The sequence below is a fragment of the Falco cherrug genome, chromosome 10 (genome assembly GCF_023634085.1).
Source record: "Falco cherrug isolate bFalChe1 chromosome 10, bFalChe1.pri, whole genome shotgun sequence".
NCBI classification, from domain to species: Eukaryota; Metazoa; Chordata; class Aves; order Falconiformes; family Falconidae; genus Falco; species Falco cherrug.
The window spans coordinates 11,230,731-11,241,363 of NC_073706.1; the positions used below are offsets into that span (position 1 = coordinate 11,230,731).

Consider the following 10,633-nt stretch of genomic DNA (forward strand, 5'->3'; position numbering starts at 1 on the left):
CCAAGTTTAAAATAGACTTTTAACAACTCAGTAACCTGAAAGGTGTCCAGCTATTTGTTTTCTTCTGAGGGGAGCCTGGCTAATCGGTAAGTTACAGAGTTTAGACGACACCTCTTCCTCTGAAATATGGCTAACTCCTCGAGCAACGCAACAGCTGTTCATCAGCTTAATCCAAAAATCCTTTCCTACTGAATAACATTTAAAAAAAAAAAAAAAAAAAAGAAAGAAAGAAACCCACAAAAAAACCCAACCCAAAACCACTCCAAGACACACACCAGGAAAAATCAACTGACAAGACCAAGTGCACTTCCTCGCGGCCGGGGAACGCCATCACCTGAGGGGGCGCGCGCCTGCCCTCCCCGCCCTTTTGTCGCCGCCGCCCCCGCTGAGCAACGCGCCAGCGGCCATGGCGCAGCGGAGCGCCGGCCCGCCGCCCTGCAGCTTCGTGGCGCGGGACAACTGCTGGTAACGGCCCCAGCCTCCTCCTCCTCCCACCCTCGGCGGCCTCCCCCGGCAGCTCCGCGCCCGGGCAGGCAGCGGCTGGAGGAGTTTGTGCCGATGTTCCCTTCACCTGTGTTTGTCACCGGCCTCCCCCTGCCTCGCGGGGTGAGAGGGAGTGGGGACAAGAGGCCATTTCATCGCTCGGTACTAAATGAAATGATGTATGAAAGGACATCGGTGCTTACTTCCTCAAATTTGTCAAAAAGTGTGTCATAACCTCCTCTTTATTCTAAACATAAACATGATGTGCAGGGAAGGAAACGCGTTCACGCTCACTGTTTCACTTCCAGCCGTAACCCCCAAGTCAGACAATTGTTAACTCTTACACAAACTTGCTGTTTTGAGGTAAAGGTCTAAAGATTCATGCTAAAGTGCTGTGCATTGTGACATTAGTAGTTGAGTTTGCATGTGGTTTGTTGGGGTTTTTTAAATGAAGTTTTCAAAGTAGTCTTAAATATTTCCCTGTTTGTTTCAGGAAAAAATACGTTGAACATGAACTAGAAGCTGCGAGAAGATGGTCTCACAAATGGGGATTCTTGAAAACACCTCTTGAGGAGGTAAAATTGGCATGCGTGTAAGCCACATGTGAAATTTACTTGTTCACAAATTCATCTGGACACGAAATTGTGAGAGCACCAATGACTAGAAAAGTACTGAGTATGCCTTACTAAGCTAGGTCCTGAGGTAACAAGTGTACCACTTTTAAGATGAGTTCAGAGTTTCAGTTTTCCTCTGAATAAAATACAGCAAGTGGTAATTTATATTCTGTGCATATTCTGGTATATTTCTCTTGAGAAACATGACTCCCAATGGTGTTAACAAGTACTAGATGCACACTGACAGGAAAATATTTCCCCTTTGACTATCCATATGGTAGTTTAAAAATCTAGGGGAAAAGGTTCTAGCTAATTAAATTTTCAGTGGGGGAACTTACAACAAATGAAAATATTTGGAGAGATGTCTATTCTCAGTGATGTTTAGATATTAGAATATAGTAGCACATAATGTTACATTTGGAATGCCAGCATTTTGCTGCTAAAGAACAGGATTGATGCAGCCTCTGAATTAGTTACAAATGTACTTTCCAAGGGGCTGGGAGTACTTAATATGTTTGAGGATTTTTTTTTAATTCCTGTAGGCATCCAGATAGCACCTTTGAAAACTTTGGTCCTCTAGGCTTCAACATCCATCCTTGATAACTACAATCTGTCATTTATAACACCTTTGTACAGTATTAATAGATCTGCAGCTGAAAAGTTGAAAAACTATGCATTGTTACTATTAGTGAACATGTGTATTTACCATTTCTTAATCTTTCTTTTCTGGTCACATAACATATATTTCTAGCCCTTCTTGGACCAGTGATGTAGTTAAGAGAGTTGGAATCACTCAGCAATATTTAGGCTTTCATTTGAAATTTGGAATGACATCACTTTCTGAAACCAAAATATAAGTTACAATAATTTCCAAAACACTACAATAAGTAGTCCTATTTTAGAGGGAAAGAACAGGAAGTTCAGATGCAACAATGAGGGGTATGGTGTAGATACAGGATATTACAGCCTATTTCAGGAAATAGAGAGTCCTGGTTTTAATGTTGATGTTTTGGTTTTAGTTGATTGAAGATGAAAAGAAAGAAAATACAAAGCCCAAGATACAGCTTCCTGAGCATCTTCAGGTTCGACCTGTGACACCTGTGGAAAAATACATTAAGGTTAGAAAATTAGATTTTAAAATTGCAATACAGCAATATCTGTCTTGAGAAACCACACAAGGTCTAAAAAATCAGTTGTCTTGTAGAGGTGGGCCTTTAACTAAAGGTCAGAGTAAATTGTATTTGCAACTCAAGCAATGCTTTAAAAGCATTCATTTAAGACAAGGGATTGCCCTTTGGATATGCTTGTTAGTTCACAGAGCTTTCAGTGTACATGATCATCTTTCTGTGAAGCACCTCCCCCATGCGCTCCTCTGTGACATCCACTAACAAAACAGTCAACTGTACAGCTTAGTACAGAAGAGTGCTCACAGAGCCATCTATGACTGCTGACCATTCATTGCTCAAATATACATACACGTCTCTCTGCAAGTCTTATCATAACCTTAACTCTCAGTTTTAACTACTGGTTAAGATGCAGTCATTTTTCTAACCTTAAGATGGTCTTCTTTGTGGCAGAGACAATGCCACTGTCCTTTTCAGTGGCACAAATTAGTAAGAAGTCAGTTCTAATGAGCCAATCATAAGTCTTTGAGTTTACATTATATGATTTATATTAATATATTCAGAGTCTAAAAGTTGTCAAACAGCTGGAAATGAGAGTGGAATGTGACTGATGGTTTGATTTACAAATATACAGTGTCAGAATCACCAATGAATAGGATAAGTAAATCAGCTAAATCAGTGACACTGGGAGAGGAACATGTTTGTAAAAAGGGGAAGCAGAATATGCTAACAAAAGGGAAAGTTAGTCCACCTAGAGAAGATTAAGGAAACAAAAGAGATTGGAAATTCCTACTTACTGAACTAGCTTTCTTTCAAAGTATTCCAAGGGCGAGGAGATAAGGTGAGGAAGTAGTAAAAGCTTTTACGGAGATTAAATTGAAACAAAAATTAAGAGCTAGTGCTGAGTGTGGCAAAGAAATGAAATGGCAGCATTTCTGCCATTAGCGCTACTTGTTCTTCAGTTTTTGTCTCAAGCCTCCAATTTCAGTCAATTTTACCTCTGCCTCAGCACAGCGAGGATGTATGTATGCTAACAAATCACGCATACAGTTATCAGCTGCTAAAGTAGCCTGCATAGCCTGGTGCATACTGAAACAGGGATCATAGTTTCAATTTCACATCAAATCTTTATTTGCTAAGGAAGGTAAAGGTTAGCTGTGATTTAGGTCACTCTTTACAGATTCAGAGTAAAGTTTCTTACGCTCTTATTCAGAACTGTGTGTCTTTCTGCACGTTTACCTTTATGATCACAGTCATCATATCTGTTCTTCTCTCTAGGTTAGATTAATAATTGCTTTTTCATAGTCCCTTCCCCCAGATTGTAAATGGGGCATGATTTCCTTCATTATCCTTCTCAGTGGGTGGCACTTTTGGCCATGAAAATTATCTTTTCAGAGGAACTGTTCCACCTAAATATCATAAACATTTTCTAATCTTGGCCACAGAACAAAGTGAAGCAACTCTGGCAAAAGAACTGAAACATTGTTCTCTTGCTGACTGTTTCTCTACTAAGTCCCCAGATGCTAAAATGATATAACATGCCCAACTGAGATGATTCAGCCAAAGTAAGCACAGCAGTCGGTGAACAGAGACTGTTGGCTTTTGTTTTGTTTCCTTTTTAGCTAGATTAGTTGCAGATTAACTTGATGTTTATGCATCTTTTAAAGTAGAAGAAAGGTGGATTGAATAAGTAGCTCTTGATGCAAAAGCCAGCTTGGGCAGTAAGATCTTTAGCATTTGGGCACAAAACTGTTATTCCATAGTTGCACTGCTACCAAATACAGTACAGCAAGTATAAAATACTATTTCTCCTGTTTAGAGAAGTTGTTATTAGTATTATTATTCTATAATGAAAAAAGCTAAAGGTGAAGATAAAATTTTCCTTATAATGTGAAGCCAGTAAAGCCCTTAGAAAAAGTATTGAGCAAAACTTTTTTTAAAAAAGGTATGCTAACACCGACTACTAAACAATAATTTTCTTTTTTATTTCCTGTTATACATACCAATGTAGGCACTAAAAGACTTTTTTTTTTTTTTTTTTAAAAGGATGGTAAATGCAAGTTAGTTAACTGGAATTTGGCCATTTTACTTCTCTCTTTCCCTGTGCCTTGCTATAGAATGGAACCTAGATTATTCTAATTACTTTTTATTTTTAAAACTGTATTATAAATCAAATTTGCATGTAACTGGGCTATCTTTTGAAGTTCTTTCCTTCCATTACGGTCAGTGTGTGTTCGGGATATTCATTCAGCAGATTGCTTTTAAAACCACTATTTTTTGTAAGTTCTCATTTCCATTCACACTACAACACAAAATATGATGTTGCATGACAGAAATTACAACGAAAAACCTTTTAATCATTGAATTGTACATGTTACTTTTATTATAGGTGATTCCATCTCCTCCAGTACCTAAGACTACCCAGGGATTTATTGGCTGGAGGTCAGCTGTCCCGGGGTTGGAACTTGAACGTGGTTTGCAAATCCAAAGCTGTAAAGGTACCTTTTTTAAGGATTTGAAGTGGCCATGTGAGCCTTCTGACTGACATTAAGACATTAACAGTTAGACACATAGATCTATTTGCAACCCTAAGTTAACATTCCATAGGGGACTGTTGGACTGGTAAACATTGATGCTTATAAAACAATTTATGCTTTAAAAAAATTATGTAAACATCCACAATCATTTTGGTAAACTGCAAACATCTTAATGTAGTATTTTACTTGTTACTGATTTTTTGAAATCTGTGGCATCCAAGCTGTTAACACCGCTTCAGGTTTACTTAGAAGTAATGATGAATAAACTCATAGAAAGATCACAGAGCAAGTACTACTTTTATTAGCATTATAAGACTATGATTTTAAAATATTTATTGGGAGTATTTAAAAAACTTTTTTTTGTGATGACAGAGCACATTTTTATAATTGTTTCTCCATGAAAGCCTCCATTCAGACTCAGTTTTACAGCAGCTTTTTCAAACATAAATACAGACTGCCATGTTCCTGGCAATCCTACCCTGCTGTACATTCCCAATTCGTTGCTTACCTGCCTGTGTTTAGAACTAGCTTTCAAGCAGCAGTCTGAACTGGCCCACTGTTGAGTTGCTCAAGTGCCTGTGCTAGTACAAAACCATCTCTTTTGTACAGAAAGAGACTAAGAAGAGGTAGAGGAGTGGAGCAGGCATGACTTAAATTGGTTCAAGCTGCCATGGAATTGCATCCTTGCATTTGAAAAGAAGTTTTCCTCATTAAGAAACAAAACACAACAAACTAACAAACACCTGCAGAAAAGGTAATTATCAGGCTTCATCATAGTGTGTCCACTGCAGCTTGAAAAAATCAGGCAAATCATAACTATAGTTATTAATATTATATACATATATAATATATGTATTTGTAAAATAGTTAATATAATTTTGTGTTATGTGTGCTTTACAGGTGTTTTGTGTAATTACACACATAAGTAATTCAGGAGTTCCTGGGGCAGCTGCTTGATTGCTATAAATAAAGTATACAAAGTCCACAGTGACAAAAAGTCACTTTCAAAAATCAGTTTTGGTATCAAAACAGAGGTTTTTTTCAGTTAGTTGATCAAAATGCAAATGTGTTACAAAGTATTTATGTTGCTTCAATTTTGTTTATACCAACCAGAACTGGTGAAAGACTCAGAAACAATAGGGGATTGCACTGGGAGTTAGTGGTGTAGCTACTTGGGTGCTATGGAGTTCAGTCTTGCATTTCATTACCTACCTGAAGATTTGCCAGGATTTTTTGGAAGCTCAGAAGGAGACTCATTTAGTTGTAGCAACTGTTTTCAGGATATAGTTCTAATTGGCAAATGTATTTAAACTAGAAGATTGCTTAAACAAATAACAACCTCCAAGAAATCAACACAGGCAGCTCCTTATAAATCCTTATTACTTAAAGAGGAAAGACTTTCCTTGTTAATCCTGCTGCAAGATCTCCTTTGTATTCTGCAGCTATCTCTACCTACTTCTTGAGTCAGCAGTAAGTCCTTGGCTTTCATAGCAGCAGGTCAGCAGCTAGTGTTTGTTCTTTTCTTCTTCCCAAGAAATGACTCACAATGATCAACATCCCACCTATTTTTTTTTCCATCCAGCTCCAAATGCCCACAAAATAATATTTTACTTTTTCCATATTCTTTACAAATAATGGAGAAGTGACTCACATCCCTTGGAAAGATTACCCAAGAGTGAGAATACAGAGCAGAAGTAACTTCAGACACATTGCTTAAAAATCAGGATAAAGAATAAGTTGGAATCGGACTCTAATTTAAGGAAATTTAAGATAAACTTGAGTTTAGCTAGTCACTATAACTTGTGTAAACTGTTCTTTGAACAAGCAAGATAATTGTAAGAACAATATTTTAAATCAGTGTGCTTTCTTGTCATTGCTAGGTTTGTAGCTCTATTTATTTTTTATCATGTGGTCCTTCAGTTTATTTTGAGGTCATGTATAGATCCTCTTATTCTTGTCTGATTTTATATAAACAGGTATAGTAAAGATTATATGTAATTTAGTAGCAACAAAATTACATTAATTCAGGCCAAATGAAAGGGAAGCTTCAAGACCACTGTTTTTTAATAAAATGTTATATTAAAGAACCAAGGCTGGCACCTAATATCCAGTGTATGTTTGTATGAAGTAAAATCCAAATCCATATGAGTCATGATTTTGTTTTTAAAACTAAAATAAATTCTTTATCCAGCATCTACAGTTGGACATTTCTTACTCTTATTCCCAGTGTCTGAATATTAACTCTATACTAACAGTAAGGGGTTTTTATTATACTTTCTATCATTTCAGGTACCTTTACTTCAGGGGATACTTTGATGTAGCCTAATTTGGCATATTTAAGGAGTATTGTCTAAAATTTGCATTATTCCTCTAGTATAATTCTGTTAGTTGTTAATTGGTCCATGTATTTGGGGCTTTGGTGTTCAAGAATATGTGAAGCTATAAACATGAGTATTTCTTTTCCCAACACTTTTAGCTTGACCCTTTATACATGAAAAACTTGTGTAGAAGATGTGGATTTGCAGCTGACAAAGGACTGCCCAGTCAACTGCCCCAATTGTGAATCTAAAAGGCCGATACAGAATTATTTAATTGTCTTGTAATGTAATTTGCAGAAATTAACCTACTTATTGGAGCCAAGTTGGGCACATAAATGTCACTGCACACCGTAAAATATCACACTATCTCCAAGGTCAAGACAGTGTTAGTAAACTCAGTGTGCACACTGGCAAAATGCTTCAAAACAAAATTAAACCATTTCCAAAATGCAGTAGAAGTCCAGACAATTTTAATTCTATATAAAAAGTCTTAGACCTGTGCTTCTGTGCAAGTCAGAGCAGAATGGGATGCTTCTAAACATATATAAAAAGTTATGCAGTTTCTTTTTAACCAAAATTTGAAAACATGATGCAACTGTATTTAGATATCTTCTGTGCTTCAATCTAAATTTCAGTTGCTGTAGTCTTTTGTAAAGCCCTTGGTGGTCTAAGGTTCACATTAGCATTGGTATGCATATCAATTCCTCTTTAGCTGACTAAAATTTTTCAGAAAACTGAAGTCATCTTTGTCTTTTGACTGTTATTTTCAGATAAACTAGTTCTTTGGTAACAGGCTCATTTTAAAGAGGAACAATGGATGATGCTTTCAGAATTGCATATGCAAAAATTTTACTGTACTTTATACACAGTCACCACAGCAATACATGAAAATAAGTCAGGCATACCTCTTTTGCCACCGTTGATGCGTGCCTGCATATACTTTCCTGGGTGTGTGATGAAATAACAGAGGCTTAAATGACAGCTGCATTTAAGTTAAAGAACAATGAAATCAGAAATTCCTTCTCACAAGCACTTGCTTTATAAACAACAAAACTGGGTGACAAAAAACTGGTGCATTTTCCTTCACAATGTGTTCTTTTCTGTGCTGTTAGAACTGGCACAGAATTGGCACTTGCTGTTTATAATTTCATTAAGATATTTTACTGGGAGCTCAGAGATTATTGGAAGATTATAATTTATTTTAAATTCATTTTGCATCGGAGAATAAAGATTTTTTATTAGATGGTAGTGAAATGGTGATTCTGAGTAAGTAGCACTACTCAAATTGTAGTCACCATGCAAGTGGTGGTGTACATTTTGAAAGAAGCAAAATGAAAAGCAGCCAAGCAGTTGATCTACCTACTGTAAAAGGTGGCCACTTAGAGAATAAATGTAATCACTATTCTGTATGAGACATTTCTACAAGTTTACATGCTGTGACTATCCTAGTGGATACCCACAGCAGTCCTCTAAGTTTGTGCAGAAATTACCATCTCCAGTTCCTGCTATTGGCTACTCTGTCAGACTGAAGTAACTTTAATTCTGAGATAATTTGCTTTACAAAACAGAGGCAGATCCTTTTTCTTTCTTTTTGGAAACTGCAGGCTCCCTATTCACACACACCATTTCCCTCATTAGTGAAAGATTCCTTGTGGTTTCTTCCACATTCCACAAACTACCACAGTGACAAACACTAGTCTAAAATAGTCATTGGCAACCAGACCAGAAATCTCTACTCTCATATGAAGCCCAACCAAGGTCACTTCTTGCATTAGGTTGCTGAATGTGTTGTATTTAGTTCCCCTTGAAACCATAAGTGTCAGTGTAGCCAGACAGGTAAGGTCCACTCACAGACTAATACCTTCTTCCTGACTCCTGTGGTTTTCACATCCCATCAGATTGTTATTTAACTAGTTCAAAGTGTGTTAAACCATTTCATAGGACCACAGTGTAATAAATTTAACTGTACTAGAAAATGATACTATTCCCCTGTGAAACTAATCAGGTTGCCAGTGAACAAAACATTGCCCCTTCAGTCTGCTGTGCCATACATGGAAAAGACCAGCAGTATTGAGAAATAATTAAAAATAACCCAGAAACGTTGTGAAAGCAACACAAATCTGCTGCAGATTCATGCTGCACCGTTGAAACAAAACACTGGAAAGGGTCATTATTTTTGTCAGATGAATTGGAGATAATTTTGACCTTAGGATTTCAGGCTGCTCACACACATCTGAAGACTTGCTCTGTTACACAGAGAACAGTTCAAAGGGATTAAAAAAACGCTCTTTTTTTTTTGCCTCAGTAAATCTTTTTTTTGTAGCCTCTGGTGGATTTATTTCCATAAGGCTTTCCAACTGGAAATTCTCTTAATACACCACAGGGCAGCTTTTCATCTCAGTGCAGAAATATGTAGTGTTGCCACCTTTGAAGTAAGACACACTTATCAGTCTGAGCACTGTGTTTTACAGGCTTTGATAGAGTATGAAATGTCCAGAACCATCCCTGGATGGTGGTAAGCCACTGGACATCTAGCACAAGGCTTGCAGAGAAACTGAAGATTGTGTTGATGAACAGTGTTCTGAGGCATCTGCATTTTCCTCTACACCATCCACAAACTGCCATGGCTTCAGATGGCCACTGTGCAATGGTGTAGCTTATGGACAGCATCTCACCATTTAGGGAGGCAACTCACCAGATGTTCAGAGAAGGATGAGCTGGGGTCAGAACATTTAAGCAAATGCAACTGTACTTACTATAACATGCAAAGTTCTAGCTGGAACACGAGGCAACATATTCTTCAGAACATCGCGATATCTGATCCCCAGTGTAAGATTTTTCCAGCTTTTAATGCTTTAGTTATTCTTAAATCAGTAATTGATCTCAAAAGTAACATTACACAGCCTTAGTGAACCTTCTAAAAGTACAAAAAATCCACTGCATGTTTAGCAACAGCACCAGAAATTATAGATCACAGGCTGATAATTACTTCTTGGTGCTTCTTTTTTTTTTTTTTTTTTTTTTTAAGGCATGAGAGCATATGAAGAATCAGAGCTTAGAATAAGCATACTTCCTACTCTTTGGAAATGCATAATAGAGGTTAAATTTTATGGAAGAGATGTGCTAAGTATATTATAGTACAATACATTAAAGTATCTTTTTAGAGAGTATCTCTGAGGATAATTACCTGTCATATCTCTTATATCATTTAAGTTTATTACTCCTGACTTGTGTCAGTAACAAAAAGCTCAGGATTTTAACAATAGCTAAGAAAAAGGTAATCATATTTCTCACAGGAGTGGTGCTTTTCTGTTTTTTATTTCAGTAAATATTAAGTTTGCAATTTCCTGGTAACAAACTAAGAAAACTGACCAAGTTTTTACTTTATTTTTCCACAACTTAAAATGATCCACAGTAAATCAATACATTTAAAATACTAGGTTTAGTTTTAAAACTAAACAGCATAAAGTTATTACAGGCTACGGGCGTTAAACTGATGCTGCCACAGACAGAAGGCTAAAATAGAAGATAGTCCAAAAATTCCTTCCAATCCAACT

General features: G+C 36.9%; 1 protein-coding gene across 1 annotated transcript; it reads left to right on the plus strand.

Moving 5' to 3' along the window:
• Positions 1–406: 406 nt before the first annotated feature.
• CIMIP1 (ciliary microtubule inner protein 1) lies at positions 407–4,766 on the plus strand. Its single transcript, XM_005445038.2, has 4 exons — positions 407–465; positions 977–1,058; positions 2,117–2,215; positions 4,611–4,766. Exons 1-4 carry the CDS (start codon positions 407–409, stop codon positions 4,764–4,766), a joined length of 396 nt encoding a protein of 131 aa, XP_005445095.2.
• The last annotated feature ends 5,867 nt before the right edge of the window (positions 4,767–10,633 follow it).